This window comes from Thermobia domestica, chromosome 3 (genome assembly GCF_964235325.1).
Source record: "Thermobia domestica chromosome 3, izTheDome1.hap1.1, whole genome shotgun sequence".
NCBI lineage: Eukaryota > Metazoa > Arthropoda > Insecta > Zygentoma > Lepismatidae > Thermobia > Thermobia domestica.
Window position 1 is genome coordinate 194,091,725 of NC_137456.1, and position 19,522 is coordinate 194,111,246.

A 19,522-nucleotide genomic window follows, 5' to 3' on the forward strand; every position below is an offset into this window, starting at 1 on the left:
TGCCAAGAGTTCATAAATGGAGACTACCCTGTGACATGCTTCATATCTTGGCGCACACTTTTCTCATCTCCAAATCTGATGTTAAAATTTGATGAACTATAAACACGTTCACATTTAACTCACTACTGATACTTATCGTCAAAACCGACGACCTGATTTCACAGGAGACTTCACTCTTTCCACATTTTCATCTGTTTTTGAGGGTGAAGATTTTCCCGCACGAGATTCGTCTCCCATTTGTTTTCGTCCTTCCTTAATAGGGCTTGTGCCATCTGAACACTTGCTCTGAATAGGGAATGTTTTCCATAAGCACTTTGAAGTTTTTCGTAAGTCAGTTGTGGATTCGCCAAATTTACATAAAATTGATAGCACAATGTTGCTCAAACATTTGCTTGTCTCTTTTCTTAACGCACCTCACAAATACAACTTGACTTCAGATACTCTTAACAATCGTATAACCATGGGAGGAAGTTCAACTTGCAATGAGTCAACAGCAGTTTTACTTAACTACTTTGTGGAGGTAGCAGTATTGTCGGTTCGTTTACAGTATTGCCTGTCTCATTAGTTTACCACACGACGTATACTCTCGCAATATATGTGGCGGTCATTTCTAATTACTCAATACTAAAGACAAGCATGAAAACTGTGTTATCTGAAACTGGCTTTTTTCAATATGCCAATGCAAAAACCACGCTCTATGAAGCTCCGCATACGCACTGTGGTCTGGTGTATACACTGTCCTACGTTACAGCGAGGTTCCACCCATCACAAATATTTCCTCTTCATTTAGCCAAAACTATGTTGCTTTTCTTTGTACGTATGTTGGTCAACACCTTGGATACGGTTCCTCGTGACACATCCAACAGACTTCGCACTTCCGTCATGCTTGCACATAACCGCATAACCGAGAGCCAACAATTAACCCCCTGTGGAAATCAGAAATGTCGCCCACTTTACACTTTCACCATCTTCTCAGGTCACTACACACTGCCGTTTTACTACTCCTCATGTAACACGGAGTTTGCACAAAACCAGCAACATCCCTTCACTGCGTTCACCGCCTGACCGTTGCTATCCCGTGTTTTCAATTCGGTGTGGCATCTGTAAATTAATAAGTATCAGTATATCCTCCCTTCCCAACAAAATAAGTTGTTGAGATCTTCAAAATCTTGTTTTCACAGAGGCTCTTCGCTAAAAGCCTACGCTAAGCCGTTAATTTCATGTAAGTTTTTGAGATTCCTTCATGTGCTTCGCTTTTTTGCTAGACTTCAATCCAGGCATTCGAGTTTCATGTTTTGAAGTAAGTTGAAATTTTTAAACACAAATTAAACATAACTTTCTTACAAGGCTGTCTATATTCTTTATTATAAATTAACGAGAAATGTTACAGTTTCGGAAGTATATCACTTCCTTCTTCAGACTACTATTCCAACTGAAATCATAGATAACATAACATAATTTGTTATCTCTACCAATCAAGAATCGTTTTTTCATTTTTCATTAAAATTCAAAATATATGCCCATTGTTGTGACAATTTTAAACTCTTAACAGAAATAATACATTGTTAATTAATCTTTATATTTCTTTTAACATATATTAACTAAATTAGATACTAATTAACTATCTAAATATTGAAATTTTCTACCTAATATTGAATACTAAATTTTCTATCTGAATATTGATTACTAATTAACTACGTGAATATTGAAAAACATATAAATGAAAAAAGAGAAACACCCGGCTCACAGCCACCCTTTTGAACCTCCCGATCTCATTGAGCCCAGTATGAGCCCAGTGCCTAGAGTATCAGCTGACGAGTTTACGAAGGCACTTAAATCATTTCCTTCCGGGTCATCAGGAGGTATGGACAGTCTCCGTCCTTCAATATTAAAGGACCTCCTACTCTCCCAAGACTGCAAAGCTAAAGAACACCTGACTAACGCCATCTGTGATTTTCTCCACTTGATTGTTTCGGGTGATGTGCCCATGGAAATTAGACCTATTTTCTTTGGAGCATCACTAATAGCTTTGAGGAAGAAAAGTGGCGGCATTCGTCCCATCGCAGTAGGCAATGTGTGGAGGAGATTGTCAGCCAAAATAATTTGCCATAGAATTAGAGAACCTCTAACACTTTTTCTATCCCCACACCAACTGGGAGTTTGCGTCTCACATGGAGCAGAAGCAGCAGTCCACGCTGCTCGTATGTACTACTCTTTTCCACACCATCAGGAGAAAGTGTTTCTGAAGATAGACTTTAGAAACGCATTCAACGAGCTGAATCGTGATTCTATGCTCATACAGGTAAAAAACAATTTTCCATCAATTTATGATACGTACATCAGTGCTACTCGCAACCGAGCAACTTATACTTAGGAGATGAAATAATCCTCTCTCAGCGTGGCGTACAACAAGGCGACCCTCTTGGCCTTGGTTTGTTCGCACTAACTTTACAATCCATCGTTAATAGTATCAATACAGAACTGAACATATGGTATTTGGATGACGGGACTATAGCTGGAGACAAGGATACAGTACTAGAGACATTAGAAATGATCCGTAGACGGGCTAAGGAGATCGGATTGCAAATGAATTTCTCCAAATGTGAGGTCAGCTTTCTCGGAGTTTCCAATGAGCAGTCTAATAATCTCTTCAAGCTGTTTGACGAAGCCGCGCCTGGGATTCAAAGAATTTCGACAGATGACGCCAGCTTATTAGGAGCAGCATTATCTAATGAGGCAAGACGAACAATATTAAAAGACAAAATTTCTAAATTAGAATTCTTCTTTACACGTCTTTCCTTGATTTCAGCTCACTCTGCCTTTTACCTACTACGTGCCTCATTGTCCATGCCAAGGCTGCTATACTTTCTTCGCTGTGCTCCTTCTTGGCGGGATGCTGATCTACTGGAATGCTATGACAACACCTTGAAAACCGGTCTAGAATCTATCCTGAATTGTTCACTCAACAATAACTCTTGGCTGCAGGCGTCCCTTCCTGTTAACCACGGAGGTCTCGGCATTCGTCGCGCCATGGATCTGGCTATTTCATCCTTTCTGTCTTCATTCTATGGCGCTAAGCCATTGATCGAGACCATTCTCCAACAAGATCTTAGCCTAGTATCGGATTCGGATGTCAACGATAGCATTGCTAAGTGGTCATCTATAGTGGGATCAGATCCCCCTGACCTTGATAAGAGAGGACTACAATCCTCTTGGGACGATCCTCTTATAAATCATCACTTTTCAGCTCTGCTTCAGTCATCCGATAACCCAGAAGATAAGGCCAGACTTCTAGCTACATCATCTCCAGAAGCAGGCGCTTGGCTCCATGCTATCCCGTCACCTTCTTTAGGATTACATCTTCCCAATGACAGTTTTCGAATTGCCAGTGCACTGCGTTTGGGAGCAGATGTTTGCGAGCAACACAGATGTCCTGCCTGTAGAAGTGTCGTAGACAAGAAGGGCCTTCATGGACTCTCCTGTGCCAATAGTGCGGGCAGACATTCACGCCACTCCAGCGTCAACGACATTATCGTGAGGGCACTAATTTCAGCAGGAGTTCCTTCTATATGTGAACCGTTGGGATGCAGTCGTGCAGACGGCAAGAGGCCAGATGGTATGACTCTAATACCGTGGAAGAAAGGAAAAACACTTCTATGGGATTTTACTTGTTCCGACACCTTCGCCCCTTCAAATATACATTCTTCCTCAGCACAAGCTGGCAACGTGGCTGCTCGCCGGGAAACAGAAAAGCGCAGGAAATATAGCAATTTACTCGACAAATATCATTTTGTCGCTATAGCTGTCGAATCGGGTGGTTCATGGGGTCCCGAAGGCCTTAACTTTATAAAAGAAGTTGGTCATCGCATTCGTTTATCGTCAGGAGATGCTAGAGCAACCTCGTTTCTACTGCAACGCATCAGCATGGCAGTACAAAGAGGGAACGTTGCATCAGTTTTGGGAACGCTACCCTCTGGTAAGGAACTGGAGGAGATCTTTTGTTTGTAATCTCGGCGAAGGTTTGAGGATGCTGTTGTGAGGCTTATCACAATAACGTGTATTAGTGAATAATTATATTTTAATAATCTGTAAAATGTAAATTGTGCACTGTTCAAGGAATGTAATATTTTGTAGTTCGGACTTAATGCAAAGTGGGATCTTATTGTTGTCTAATTTCTAATTTTAATTAACTTTGAATGTTACAAATTTGAATGAGGCCGTCGGTTTTAACAATATTTCATTGTTAAATTTTAATGTAAATAATTAGGCAAAAAATATTTTTAAAATATGTAACAATAAGGATTATATATATAATTTAATAAAGAAATTTTTACCCTATATTGTCCTTATATTCTACTTTTCTTCTTTCTTCTTTCTTCCCTTTTCAAAATGTCCTCCCATTCTTCATTAATACTCAAACCACTGTTCAAGTTCATAGCTTGATGATAAATGAAGAATGGGAGGACATTTTGAAAAGGGAAGAAAGAAGAAAGAAGAAAAGTAGAATATAAGGACAATATAGGGTAAAAATTTTATTTATATGTTTTTCAATATTCACGTAGTCAATTAGTAATCAATATTCAGGTAGAAAATTTAGTATTCAATATTAGGTAGAAAATTTCAATATTTAGATAGTTAATTAGTATCTAATTTAGTTAATATATGTTAAAAGAAATATAAAGATTAATTAACAATGTATTATTTCTGTTAAGAGTTTAAAATTGTCACAACAATGGGCATATATTTTGAATTTTAATGAAAAATGAAAAAACGATTCTTGATTGGTAGAGATAACAAATTATGTTATGTTATCTATGATTTCAGTTGGAATAGTAGTCTGAAGAAGGAAGTGATATACTTCCGAAACTGTAACATTTTTCGTTAATTTATAATAAAGAATATAGACAGCCTTGTAAGAAAGTTATGTTTAATTTGTGTTTAAGATGGACACAAGGCCTTTTTATAAAAATATCTATATTGAAGTTTTTATTACAATTTTTAATTTTTTAAGTCGCAGTCATATTGTGATCGGTGCTTTTCTGTACTCAAGTAGCTATTATGGTTGCTTTTGGTCAGCGTGGCCCCAGTGAGATATGCACTGGTTATGTACTACTTACTGTAATTAGTAGTAATTGTTATAGTTTATTTTATGGATTTATTTTACTATTTCGAAACTTCTTTTTCAGAATGGACAGTGCGCAGAGAATAGTCGAGAAGCAGGTCCTACAGGCGGCGGAGATAGTTGAGAAGCAATTGGATGCAGAACTAGAAAAATTGGATAACCTAGATAGTGATGATATTGAAAAGCTGAGAAACCAGCGATTGTTAGAAATGAGAAAGAGAGCAGATCAGAAAAGAAAGTGGATAGCACTGGTGAGGAATAAATACTTACTATATAAACCAAGCTCTTCAGTCCCACAACTAGTGATATAAGCCGGGTAGTTACCCATTGGGTAGGTAAATAAAAAAAATAGGTATCATTCTACTTACAGACTTCTGTAATCCCTGAATGTTTTGTGTTCCAAGCTTTCGACTAACTCTAAAATTTCAGGAATTACAGAAATCTGTAAGTAGAATGATAATTAGAATTCCAGAGCGTAGGTTTGCAATTTCTAAATATAGGTATTTACCCTTTTTCTATTAATCCACCAAAAATGGTATTTTGCTAAAATGTAATATTTATGAAATTATTTCAATTATTAGTCATACCTGTTGTTTCTTATGTATTTCATTTACGAAGTAGTTTCAGAATTGGCGCGAAAGATATGTTAGACTGAAAGGCATAGCAACCATTAGTTCATAGGTATTTATATATCACATTTTAGTGCTACATTTTCCCCGATAATAGTTTGGTTAGGCGAAGAAGTAACAGAAAGACTGATTATTTAAATTTTACAAAGTTATTAACTATATATCTATTATTCTCACTCGTTTAAATAAAAAATGTATTAGGTATATAGCAAATATATATTCAAGTATTAGAATTTACATGTCAACCCACCGTGTAGTCGAACAAGTTTCAGAAAGTAGTTTATTATGTAAGATAAGCTTAGTATTAGCTTATCTCGTACGTGTTTTGTTTGTTCCTTTTCAGCTAGTAAGAGAAAAGACCTAGTGGCTCACATGCAAGTGATGATCTGACTTATCACGTTCGTCAGAAATGTTCCTATTTTATTTTGATGAAAAGATTTTGTGCCTCTGGATTCTCTGCGTACTGTTTCTTTGTAAGCCACCTGTCGTCACAGTTCTGCAGGGTGTCCGTTAGAATGAAAGATAGGTCGTAAACTATAGCAGATAAAAACATGCGTTTTTTTTTTTTTTTTTTTTTTTCAACGTGTTCTACAACTCTTCAAGTTTCATTCACAATTACAACACTTCTACTCGCGCCCCGTTAGTTGCCCTCAGGACGTCGAAACAATATTCAGTCTCCACCCATACACGCTGTAGCGTATCAGCATCAATTTGTTGGATAGCGTTGGTAATTCGAGTACGAAGTATAGCGAACAGAGGTTTCGTAAACACGATCTTTGACGTATCCCCAAATGAAAAATCCAAGGGGGTGATATGAGGGGAGTGCGGTGGCCAGGAGATTGGTCCATTGCGGCCAATCCATCTCCCAGGGAAACGTCTATCCAAAAGGTCCCTCACATCTAGAGAATGATGAGGAGGCGCTCCATCCTGCTGGAAGATAATGTGTTGTCGCAGTTCCAACACATGAGGGAATAGGTGCTCATGAATCATGTCGTAGTAAACTGTGTCCTCAGAAAGAAAAAAAAAAAACACCCGATCATGCATCAAAACACACCAAACGTTTTATTTTGGGCTAGATCGACCATGTTCACGAATTACGTGAGGAAGTTCAGAACCCCTATATCCGAATGTTATCCCGGTTAACATATCCAGATACGTGAAACATGACTTCGTCTGAGAATATGACTAGTTGCAGGTACTAATTGTTTTCGTTGATTAAGGCCACGTGGAAGAACATACAGATCAGTACGTCCTCCAAACGAGATGCCACTCCACACAAGCACACCGGGACCACTATACAGGGCTCATAGCGAGTCTTTTTTAAACTAAAAGTTACTTTTTTTTAAGCTGGTCATTAAAAGTTTCCTTTTTTTAAGGGTGACTTTTTCGTGTGATTTATGTTTTGCATTGGCAGTTTTTTTTTTTTTTTAAAAAAAGAAAAATGTTATAAAAATAAATGGAAAAAGGCAGAAACTTGTTCTCATTACTCTTCTGAAAGCTTTAGTACTTGCTGCCACATGTGAAATAGTCAGCTTTATTCTCACTTCAGATTTTATTCTTTCTAAGGCACAGTGGATGGTTGGTAGATGCTTAAGCTCTCAAGATGGGGTTGAGAATCCTTCTGTGTTTATTCTTTTTTCTATCATAATAGTCCTTTAGTTTTTTCTCGTAATAGTTAACGTTTCACTTAACGTTGTGTATGTGTGTTCGTGTGTTTCATCATATTCGTCTTGTGTTACGTTTCTTGTATGTTCTTAAGAGTAGGTAATGAATTTGAATATTTTATGGCTTTGAAAACTCTCAATGCCAAGTTAAATATAATGTCTGGGATGAAGAAATTCGAAAATAAACCAGAAGTGGTTCCACTTACTGAGAAGCTTCTTACGTCTACTAAGTTGGCTTACCATAACTACAAAGCATACTTAGAAAACCTAATGAAAGAGGAAGCTCAAAAAGAAGTAAAGATGAAACAAAACAACAACAAACAAAAAGTGTGGTGATGGAGAAATTGACAAGGAAAAAAGGGGCATGATGAGATTTTGGTCACTTTTTCGTGTGCTTTTGGTCACTTTTCAACTATTTACAAGAGACCAGACCACTATGAACCCTGACTATATCTATCCCTTTCAAGAATATTGGATGGATGGTGACGAGTTCCTGTTCTCACCAGACCAATCTGCGTCGAGAATCACTGTCCAGAGAACATCTAGACTCATCAGTAAAGAGAACTGATTGCCATTGCTCCTGGGTTCAATTCGCATGCCCTCTTGCCCAATTCAATCACTGCCTCTTGTCCACCTACATCCACATGATATGAAACCGTAATTTGACGGAAGTGTTGCTTCTGCACGTCCAACTGTCTAATCCTTGTTGTTTTCTTGTCCCTAATGTCCATTAAACTAACTAGATAAGCAACTCTTCTATTAAAATTTCCCATATTCCAGTAATTTCCAAACATTACTTTATAGAAATCAGGAGAACAAAAAGAACGAAATTTTTTCCTAGATAAACCCACAGGCTTGCATTTCCGAGCTACTATCAGCTTGCCTGTTGATGAAATGTATTCTTTCCCTGTGTTTCTATTAATCTTTCCTTCTTTACGCAGTTTCACACATACTGGTCTTCTGGCATACAACCCACCTTCGTGAAGTTGCCTGCGTACTGTACTCGTTGATAGAGGACGTCCAGTGGCAGCAACAGCCTCCACGCACACTTGAGTTGCTGATGCAGACCTATTTCTTTGATTTGTCAAACGGATATATCAATCATACCTGGCCGGTGTCACACGCAGCCAACCGCCACTGTAACTTCTCGAAACATTTTACATTCTCTGGAACTTGCTCCATAACTTGCTGAACACTGTTCGACATTGAGCCACCGGGCCACGTTGACCTAATGCTGCACTGCTTCCAATCTATCGATGGCATGCCAGCGTAATTCATCCCGCAAATGATGCCTCGTTGCCATATTCGCCTGTTTCACTCCACTAGACTTGCCTCTGCACTCTACACACACTGTCAGCCAATAATTTCGTGAGCTCATGTAGTTCCGCCTGTACTTAGTACTTTACGAAGTCGTATGAAGGCAGCATAATCGCGAGTTCTTCCGCAAAATCTTTCCCCGATGATTCGTCAGTGCTCCTTCTATTATGACATCTATTTTCTCTGTATTTCATGCCCCCTCCCCCTTACCTACATTTCTTTTTTATTGCATATTTTGTCTTTCTTGCTTAATTTATGACGGCCAGTGTATTAATCCATTTTCGCCACTGTTTTATCCGTATTAAAATTGTATATACTATATATAATATATAATATTGCTAACACTCATATATTACAGAAATGCAGAATACTTTCGTTAACATATGGGGTACTAGAAAATTGGAGGCACTGCATATTTGGAGCGATAGTGGAATAAGATACTAAAATTTGCAAATACATATAAATGCATATTTACGTTTGAAATTTGCTGCTTTAGGGGGTGAGTGGAATTTTAATTCATAATATCAAAAGGAACAAAAATATAATCAGAAAAGAATACACTGTTAAATCCAAAATAAAACATTGTAAGCTTGTGCAGAATGGAAGGTACGAAATTCGAACGCAGGACAGCATTACTTTTATCAAGCTTCGGTACATTCTGCGTTATTATTGTATTTACTTGTACCCTTGGTACACTTCTTGTCATAGAAGCATAGACGTCTAAAAAAAAAGTTCTAAAAAAGAAAATACTCTAGATTCTGACGTCCCTCTGATCTGTGCATGTACGGAAATCTAGTTTCCTTCGATTCTTCTACAGAGTAACATGACCATTTGGAGCAGAGATATTGACTATCTGGAAGTTGTTGTCAAATAAATATCTAATTGTCATATACAAAGAGGTCATAAAATATAACCCAAAGAAACAAAAACCAATGAACTGGTTTTCTGGGTGCTACAGAATTCATGTTTCTATTAGATGTAGATCGTGAAGATAATAATGTACACAGATGGACAACTAGAGTGAAATTGTCTTGACGTAGTAGTTAAGATAACGGAGTTGCATGCAGAACGTCATTTTAGCGTAGGTTCGAATCCTGTTTACGATTTTTTTAAAACAAAGAATCTGCGTTCTATTGCAAAAAGTATGGATGTAAGAAAATTATAAATATGTCACCAGCTATGTAATATAGTACATTACATCATAAATAAAAAAGACAAATCATAAAATCCCTTTCCTTTTGGCCCTAAGGTGTTATTCTTGAGTCGAAAGTAACATAGAAAATGTTCACCCAGTTCTTTAGTATTTCGCGCAAAGGGAATCATCATGTAAGAAAATAAATGATAACTAAATCATATCTGTAGTTTAACAACAACCAACTTGAATATTCTGGTTGGACTGTAGAAAATACATACTCTGATTCAAATGCGAGAACACATTTATCTTGTAAAGAATATTCCAATGGAATGGTTTCTAAGTAATATAACAGATTTATCGTATTGAAATATTTGAATTATAGACAACAAAGAATATCGTAGTGACTTAAAGAAAATCATCAAAGAATCAAGCAAGAAAGAGAAAGTAACTGGAAAAATCACTAATATGGATTATGTTTACTACTTTGCGGCGTAATTAAGTGGTTAGCGTACCGAGTTGCCACACCGCAGATGAGGGTTGGAATCTTATGCGCTCTATTGTTTTTACGTGTGTGGTTTTGCAGTTCTATTAAAATATTGTTGGAGAATAGTTGAAAACTTCATACGCAGGCGAGATATTATCAACTATTAACATCAAGTAAATAGTGTGAAATTAAAATACCTAGAGAGAGGTCAAATGTGAAGAAAACATTAGAAAATATGAAAATAGAAAGCCCAGAGTATGAAAACATATTAAATTTTAATTATATACTCTCTAGAAGATAAACTATTACGTTTACACAATTATTAAAATAAAAGCTGAAATTAATAAATTTAAACAAAATTTCTAGTTTTATGTCCCACGACTATGGTCTTTAGTAGTATTGTAAATAGAAAAAAAAAAAAAAACGTTCGTATTTTTGCAGAAATGTACGTTTTTTTTAAAGAAAAAACATTGCCTATCGTTTTTTCCGTAAATTTCCTTTTTTTTCAAGTACTCATTTGTAATGTATCTAACATCTATTTAAATAAGAAGTATTTTTATGTAGGCAATTACCATAAAATGCAACATAAACGCTAGATACTGATACGGTACAAATATTTTACAGTATATATAAGTAGCATACCTAATAATAATCAGGTTTTCAGCAGTGTTTCATCAATAACAATCAAGAAAAATATTATAAAAATAAATTGAAAAAGGCAGAAAATTGTTACTCATTACTTTTTTGAAAGCTTGAGTACTTGCTGCCACATGTGAGACAGTCAGCTTTATTCTCACTTCAGCTTTTATTCTTTCTAAAGTACATTGGAAGATTGGTGGATGCTTAAGCTCTCAAGGTGGGGTTGAGAACCCCTCTGTCTATTTTTTCTTCTATCATAATAGTCTTTGTATTTTCTCTCGTAATAGTTAACGCTCCGCTCAACATTGTGTATGTGTGGTTCATCATGTTCATCATGTGTGCTTCTTGTATGTTCTTAAGAGTAGGTGATGAATTTGAATATTTCATGGCTTTGAGAACTCTCAATGCTAAGTTAAATATACTGTCTGGGATGAAGAAATTCGGAAATAGGCCAGAACTGGTTCCACTTACTCAGAAGCTTCTTACGTCTTCTAAGTCGGCTTACTGTAACTACAAAGCATACTTAGAAAACCTAATAAAAGAGGAAGCTCAAAAAGAAGTAAAGATGAAACAAAACAACAAACAAACAATGTGGTGATGGAGAAATTGACAAAGGAAAAAAGGGGAATGATGAGATTTTGGTCACTTTTTCGTGTGCTTTTGGTCACTTTTCAACTATTTACAAGAGACCAGACCACTATGAGCCTGCAATCACGAGGGTAGTCAATACTACCATTAAGTTTCTTCTTTTTCTTTTCTATAAAGCTGTGATCCATGTCACTTTCCATATGAGTGTGTCCAGGTAAGAGAAACTTATGGTCGATTGTTTCTAAATTGGGAGAATTTTGCACGGCAGTCACACACATAACAGCTATATGACTGTTTTGGTTTTGTCCACTGCATGTGTCTGAATACATTGTGACATGTTTGACATCGGGTCTCAAGTAGTGGACTAGAAATTGGTACAAGCTCGAAATTATATCATTAGCTCCCCTGCCGGCTAAACCTTCATGCCATATGAAACAGTAACCTTGGCCATCAACACAATCATGCACTGTCAGGTTAAAAGTCCATAGTTGTCTCTTATAGAACGCTATTGAATTTTGAACAAAAGGCGTTGATAGGCATTGCTACATGTCAAAAGTAATAGTTTTCCTTCCTGGATCGGTTTGGATTGGTCCTTGTCTCTAGCTTTAGCTTTGTATGCCGTTTCAGCTTGTCTATTATGTTCGTGTAGTTGCGCTTTTAAAGCTTCATCATCGGTTGCTTTAATCTGCAATGACAATCTGTCGTACAATTGACATGTATCGACATGTGGTTTCTTGATTTTTAAATTCATTTTGTGAAATTCTCTTTCATAAAGGACTCGACTCACAGGAGATTCTTTGCATGTTCTTTCGCACTCGTTGTATAGCTCCGAAATGGTGAAATGCGATGGCAAGTGTCTTATCTCTGAATCTTTTCGTGAGTGGTGTCTCTTTTATATTGGGACAGCCTGTAAATGTTCTCGAATTTTCTCCATCTCTTTGTTTGATTTTGCATGAACAGGCTTGTGTACACCTCTTGCATCCGGATTAGCTATGCCCGAAATACTGGACCGTTTCTTTTAAATTAAGGTTTCAATAAACTTCTTTGTTTCAACAAACATCTCCATGAAGCATCCCTTACAAACCTCTTTCCTTTGTCCACCTACATCCACATGATATGAAACCGTAATTTGACGGAAGTGTTGCTTCTGCACGTCCAACTGTCTAATCCTTGTTGTTTTCTTGTTCTAATGTCCATTAAACTAGCTAGATAAGCAAATCTTCTATTAAAATTTCCCATATTCCAGTAATTTCCAAACATTACTTTATAGAAATCAGGAGAACAAAAAGAACGAAATTTTTTCCTAGATAAACCCACAGGCTTGCATTTCCGAGCTACTATCAGCTTGCCTGTTGATGAAATGTATTCTTTCCCTGTGTTTCTATTAATCTTTCCTTCTTTACGCAGTTTCCTGGTATCACCTTTTATTCCTCTTACGTTTTTCTTACCTCTGGTGGCCCGTGATCTGTTAGATGTTTCTTCTATTCTATTTACAATCCATTTCCACTCCTCTCGTTTGAGGTCGATAGGGCTTGCGTGTCTGAGGGATCTCCGATGTCAGTTCCTTCACTCCTGATTACTTCCTTGGCATGACCTGTATTATCAGTTTCAGCTTGTATCTCATCAGATGCTCTCGTATAGGTTATTTTAGCCGAAAATACCTGCTTCCTTTTCTTCCCCAGTTTCTTCTTTCCTTTGGTTTTTGTTACAGGAGTACACTCAGTAGAAGAACTGGACAAAGAAATGCTGTTACAATAATTTGGATCCTTCGTTGAATCATCCGAGTCAAAAACTGTCTTCCATTCCGCAGGTACTGCAGGGTCATCACAGGAATCTGAAAATATAAAACAGAGAATTTATTACTTTGTGCTCAGTGATTATTATTTTTTTTTTTAAATTTATTATTATTATTATTATTATTTTTTTTATTTTAATGTGATGGACCAGCAAGAAGCCAGCATAAATTTCCAGCAACTCGATACGAAATTCTTGAAAATGAGTCAAAACACACAGTGTATTACTAGTAGCTTGCTGGTGAGAATATCTTTGCTGTATATTATGCTGGATTAGCAACAAATTTTGGAGAATGTGTTAAAAACACACACACACACACACTCTCTCTCTCTCTCTCTCTCTCTTTCTATATATATATATATATATATATATATATATATTGCTGGATTCTTGTCGGTCCAGCAATAGAAAACAGCAGCAAAGTCTGTACTTAAAAGTATTACGCCATAGACAAGAGGAATGAGATACAAAATACCATAGAATAGGGCAACTTGAAATGTAAAACTCATTTCGGTGACCTAATATTGATTTAACAAACTCAATCTTAACTAACCTAACCCATTCTCACCTCTTCGTTTCCCATCTATTTTCTTTTCCGATAGTGTGCTGTGTAAATGATTTCAAGGATCTAATAATATTACCTTAACATACTCTTATAAATCTTATTTCTTGATTTCTTTGTTCTTCGACAATGCACACTTCTCCAAAATATAATTGCACGCCCGAATTTTTCTAAGTCCCTTAAAATTGTAGGTTTGGCAACATGTAGATTTCATGTTTCCTTGTTGCTTGTGTTTTAAAAAAAGAAAACATTTCCATTGCCTCACAACATGCAGATTGTGCCTCAAACGAGGTTTTTGCTCTTCCCGAAACGGAGTGGCTATTGGTGTCTTGGGAGGTGAGAGAGAGAGAGAAGAAAAGAAAAAAACATAGCACTGACCTTGAGGAGGAGGCGAGCCGAAACTGGGAACAACAGGGGTGAAAGAACACAGAGACAGGGAGGCCTTCCTGTGCTGATGGTGGGAGGGGACACTTTTGTATCCATTCCCACATTAGAATCACTAGAAGCTTCACTCGTATTGAGCTTGACAAATGCATGTAAACGCATCATTGCTAACCACATCCAACACAAAATATTGCCGACAAATAAAAATAACAACACAACCACACACGCATAAGAAAAAAGCGAGCACACCATACTTGTTGAAAATATTGTCAGATAAATATAAAGCTCATAAATCATATATCCACTTCAGTTATCGCTTCTGTGTATATGCATTTAACAAAAGAGGATGTAATTATTAATAAAAAACAAAAGAAAAACAAATCTCTAACATGTCACACACAGTACAATATGTACACGTTCCGTGCTGCGATATTATGCCACTAACTATTGGCGATATTCGCTATTTCTGTGTGTCCTCACAAGCAAGTATTATCATTGAGTAAAGGAAATACTCAGCATCCGAAAACGGAAAGATTTAATTTAAAGACATCAGAAGAGAACCAGTTGAGAGGGTAATACCAATTGAAATGTCAAATAGATTCTCGGTTTTAGAAGGTCCGGAATGCAGTAATGTTGAGGATACTTGGGTTGAAATTAGAGCTAGCATTAAATTTTCAGCAAAAGAAAAGTTGCGGCACGCGGAAATACGTAGGAATAAATCATTGTTCGACCAAGAATGCACTAAACTAGCAGAGAGGAGAAGCACACAAAATTACATTGGCTACAAAACTCGAACGAAATAATTACACAAAATTTCCTTGACATCAGGCGGGAAACTTCCAAAACTTTTAGAACAAAGAAACGTGATATGTTGGAAGCTAATATTAATAAATTGAAGATAATACTAAAAAAAGAAAAAAAAATCGAGACATGTATAAGAGCATCAACGAAATTAAGAAAGGTTATCAACCTCGCGCTTGTATATTAAAGAAAGCCAACTGAACAATTCCCACAGATGCAGATAGCATCTTGAGTAGCTGGAAAGATTTCTTTATCGATTTTCTTAACACGCAGGCAAAAAGTAATGCTCATAGGAAAAAGGGAAAGGCAAATAGCAGAACCGTATACTCCGGAGCCTAGCCGAACAGAAGTAGAAATCACTATAAAGAAATTAAAGAAACACAATCTCCGGGTCTAGACGAAATTCCGACTGAGTTAATTTTAACTGGAGGGGAAAAATTGTGGAATAAGATACACAAATTCATTGTCCTTGTCTGGAACAAGGAGGAATTACCACGAGAGTGGAAAGAAATAGTCATTGTTCCAGTTCACAGGAAAAGCAACAAAAGTGATTGTAATAATTATCGACTCACCTCTCTTTTCCAACATCCTATAAAATCGTCTGTCAAACGTTCTATTAGCAAGATTGAGTCATACGCAGATGAAATTATTGGCAAGTATAGAGTTCGTCGAAATCGATCAACTATCGACTAAATATTTACCATTCGACAAATACTCGAAGAAAAGAAATGGGAGTACAAAACCCAGGTACATCAATTATTTATTTTTAGAAAGGCCTACATGTAAGAATGTTAGGAGGAAGACATTGTAGAACATTCTTACAGAATTTGGAATACCGAAAGAGCTAGTTAGATTAAGATTTGTTTAAATGGATCACGAAGTAAAGTCCGAATAGGAAAATTATTGTCCACGAGCTCTCATGTCGAGAATGGCCTGAAACAAGGTGATGCGCTATCGCCCTTCAACTTTGTTCTGCAGTACACCATATAGAAAATCAAACACAGCAACCAGCCCTAGAGTTAAATGGTATTCACCAGGTTATAACGTACACTGATGTAAATATAATAGATGATAGGAGAACAATAGAAAGAAATGCAGAGGTCTTATAAAACGATTGCATAGACATACGTTTAGGAGTAAATACAGTAAAAACTAAATACATGGAAGTTCGTCGGGATTGTAATACTGCAAATTATGGATGCGTTAAAATCTCAAATAATACTTTCGACAAACTGGATACTTTCAAATATCAAGGATCAATATTAAAGGTCCAAAACCATATTCATGAAGGAATTAAATGTCGACTGAAAGCAGGGAATTCGTGTTATTATTCTGTTCAAAATTTTGTATCGTCGCAAATTCTGTTGAAGAACTTGAAGCTTAAAATATGTAAAACGATAATCATGCCTGTTGTGCTGTATAGTTGCAAAACATGGTCGCTTACTGTCAGGAAAGAACGTAGAGTGGAAGTATTTGAGAACAAGACCTGAGGCTAATATTGGGACCCAAGAAGAACGGGTATGGGGATTGGCGGAAACTACAGAACGAGAAACTGCAAAACTCATATCATTTTCCAAAATTTGGTAGGGTCATCAAATCTGGGAGGCTCAGGTGGGCAAATCACGTAACAAATAAGTAGGAATACTTTCAAAGTTTTAACTGGAAGTCCAAGCGGAAAACGACCATTAGGAAAAGCTATGCGCGGATGAGAGGACCATATTAAGGTGGATCTCGTAGAAATACAAATACAAAGTAGAAACTGAATCCGTTGGCTAAAGAGGGTCAATGGAGAGCTTTTGTGAATGAACCTCTCGGTTCCATAGGCCATAGAGTTAGTTAGGTTTTAGCTGTATTTTTAAGTTTCTCATAAATTTCAAGTACGTTGCTTTTAAAAGATCCCATAAAGTCTCAATGGCCCAATACACGTTCACCTCTTTGAGGACTCCTGTCAAATTACAAACTTAATAGGGGCGGTATTTGCTGTCTATTCGTACTGTTTCTCTAATATTCTTTACATGAACGCATGGTAGCGCTGCAAGAGACTTTAGGCCATATGGCGTTTATTGCTTATGCCTTTTAGGATTTTCTCCATTTAGGGCATGTGCCGTTTAGGTTTACTGCATCTTAGCTAGTGCCGTATCCCTGTTTCAAAGCCAGTGATTCGTATATTTATTCAGTTCTTTTGTTGATACGTAAATTAAATCAAATCGCTTTATTTATGACACAGTGAACTAATTTGAACTAAACTAACACTTCTGTAGTCTTTGAAAATTGTCCATTTATTTTAATAATATCTGAACTCTGTACAGTAGTATCACTTACGCAATTGTGTATGTTTTCGTCCTTCTGAAGCGACTGTTAAAATACTCAGAAGCACTATGACAGTTAGGCGTGAGGTGAGAAAACTTGGATTTCATGGTCGAACGGCTGCTCATAAGCCACACATCACGCAGGTAAATGCCGAACGACGCCGCGCTTGGTGTAAGGAGCGTAAACGTTGGACGATTGAACAGTGGAAAAACGTTGTGTGGAGTGACGAATCACGGTACACAATGTGGCGATCCGATGGCAGGGTGTGGGTATGGCGAGTACCCGGTGAACGTCATCTGTCAGCGTGTGTAGTGCCAAGAGTAAAATTCGGAGGTGGTGGTGTTATCGTGTTTTTCTTGGAGGGGGCTTGCACCCCCTTGTTGTTTTGCATGACACTCTCACAGCGCAGGCCTACATTGATGTTTTAAGCACCTTCTTGCTTCCCACTGTTGAAGAGCAATTCGGGGATGGCGATTGCATCTTTCAACACGATCGAGCACCTGTTCATCCTGCACGGCCTGTGGCAGAGTGGTTCCACGACCATAACATCCCTGTAATGGACTGGCCTGCACAGTCCTGACTTGAATTCTATAGAACACCTTTGGGATGTTTTGGAATGCCGACTTCGTGTCAGGCCTCACCGACCTACGATACATCTCCTCAGTTCAGCACTCCGTGAAGAATGGGCTGCCATTCCCCAAGAAACTTTCCAGCACCTGATTGAAAGTATGCCTGCGATAGTGGAAGCTCTCATCAAGGTTAAGGGTGGTCCAACACCATATTGAATTCCAGCAGTACCGATGGAGGGCGCCACGAACTTGTAAGTCATTTTCAGGCAGGTATCCGGATACTTTTGATCACATAGTGTATATATATATATATATATATATATATATATATATATATATATTATAATGCACAAAACCAACTCTGGTGTCTGCTTGTGATATGTTTCTGTATATTTTCGAGGATCCTGAACACGCAGGTTACCATTAAAATGTAAGTTTAGCTCTAATTTCTGAAATATTTCAGCTTTTTAGAAGTACTGTTAAAAGGTCAAAAGTGCATTATCAGGGTGTCTATCGGTCACGAAAGTCATGGAAAAGTCACGAAATCAGAAAACGGTCATCAAAGTCAAGAAAGTCACAAAATTTAGCATTTGGGCCACGAATTATTTTTTATCTGTGCAAATATAAGTGTAGACTGGTAAATTTTGTTCTATAAAACGCCAAAATTCACCACCAAAAATGTGTCTGGTCTGCTTTAGATGTTACCAAATCACAAACAAACCACACTTCTATCGCATGCAAGAAAATTCGGCCCAATTCGCACCCAAATTCGCTTTTGAGAATGTTACTAAATGTTATGATTTGGGAAAGAAGAGGTCACGAAAAAGTCTCAAAATTTAATTTGGAATTTTAGGAGACACCCTGTGTGTACTTATGTTGTTGCTCTCTCTCGGAAGAAATTCACTGAAGATGGAATCGCTTTACCTGTTATTTGTATTGTGTTGCTGATGTTCTCTTATGAGTGCCCAACAGTAATCAGCTAACATTGATTCATTCCACTTTGCTTAGTACCTTTGTTTTATGTTCGACATTCCTTGATGGAAGCATTTCCTGTGTTCATCCCTTACAGCACCACAGTTTAAGGGGAAGAAGTCCTAGTAGATATGATATGGAAAAGTGCAACTTTGACATGTTACATCTCACCCTTTGTACTTTCAAGGAACTAAGTGGACATTTGAACGAAGGAATTCCAGGCTAACTTTTCATCACCTGTGAGAATATTATTGAAATGGTCATCCTTAAATAGTTTCCATATATGTGGGCCAATGAAATCTCTTAGCGTCATTGAGACGAAACCACAAAACCTCTTTTATTTCATTAAGCTAAGTTTTACATGAAGAACAGGGCTATAATTTTCCAGGATTCAACAGTTCGTTCGTTAATTACATGCTATCTTCTGTATCGAGTCCAGAATCCTATGTTATTTTGGTTAATTGAACTGTACGCCATCTCTGTTCTTCGCTCCATACATAGGTTGGAATAATTCAGCAACCTGCGAAGACAAAACTATGCTTCTTATAGGGA

At 37.2% G+C, this 19,522-nt stretch overlaps 2 protein-coding genes across 2 annotated transcripts in view; one reads left to right on the top strand and one right to left on the bottom strand.

Annotated features, from left to right (window-relative positions):
• Positions 1-2,061, bottom strand: part of LOC145682069 (uncharacterized) — a 37,532-nt gene extending 35,471 nt beyond the window's left edge. The window contains exon 1 of the mRNA XM_081753666.1: positions 1,748-2,061. Coding sequence (XP_081609792.1) covers positions 1,748-2,061 — 314 coding nt within the window. The remainder of the gene's footprint in view (positions 1-1,747) is intronic.
• LOC145680912 (phosducin-like protein 3) overlaps positions 1-19,522 on the top strand; it is a 220,213-nt gene that overhangs the window by 84,996 nt on the left and 115,695 nt on the right. Inside the window, exon 2 of the mRNA XM_081752073.1 lies at positions 5,187-5,373. Coding sequence (XP_081608199.1) covers positions 5,188-5,373 — 186 coding nt within the window. The 5' untranslated portion in view covers position 5,187. The remainder of the gene's footprint in view (positions 1-5,186; positions 5,374-19,522) is intronic.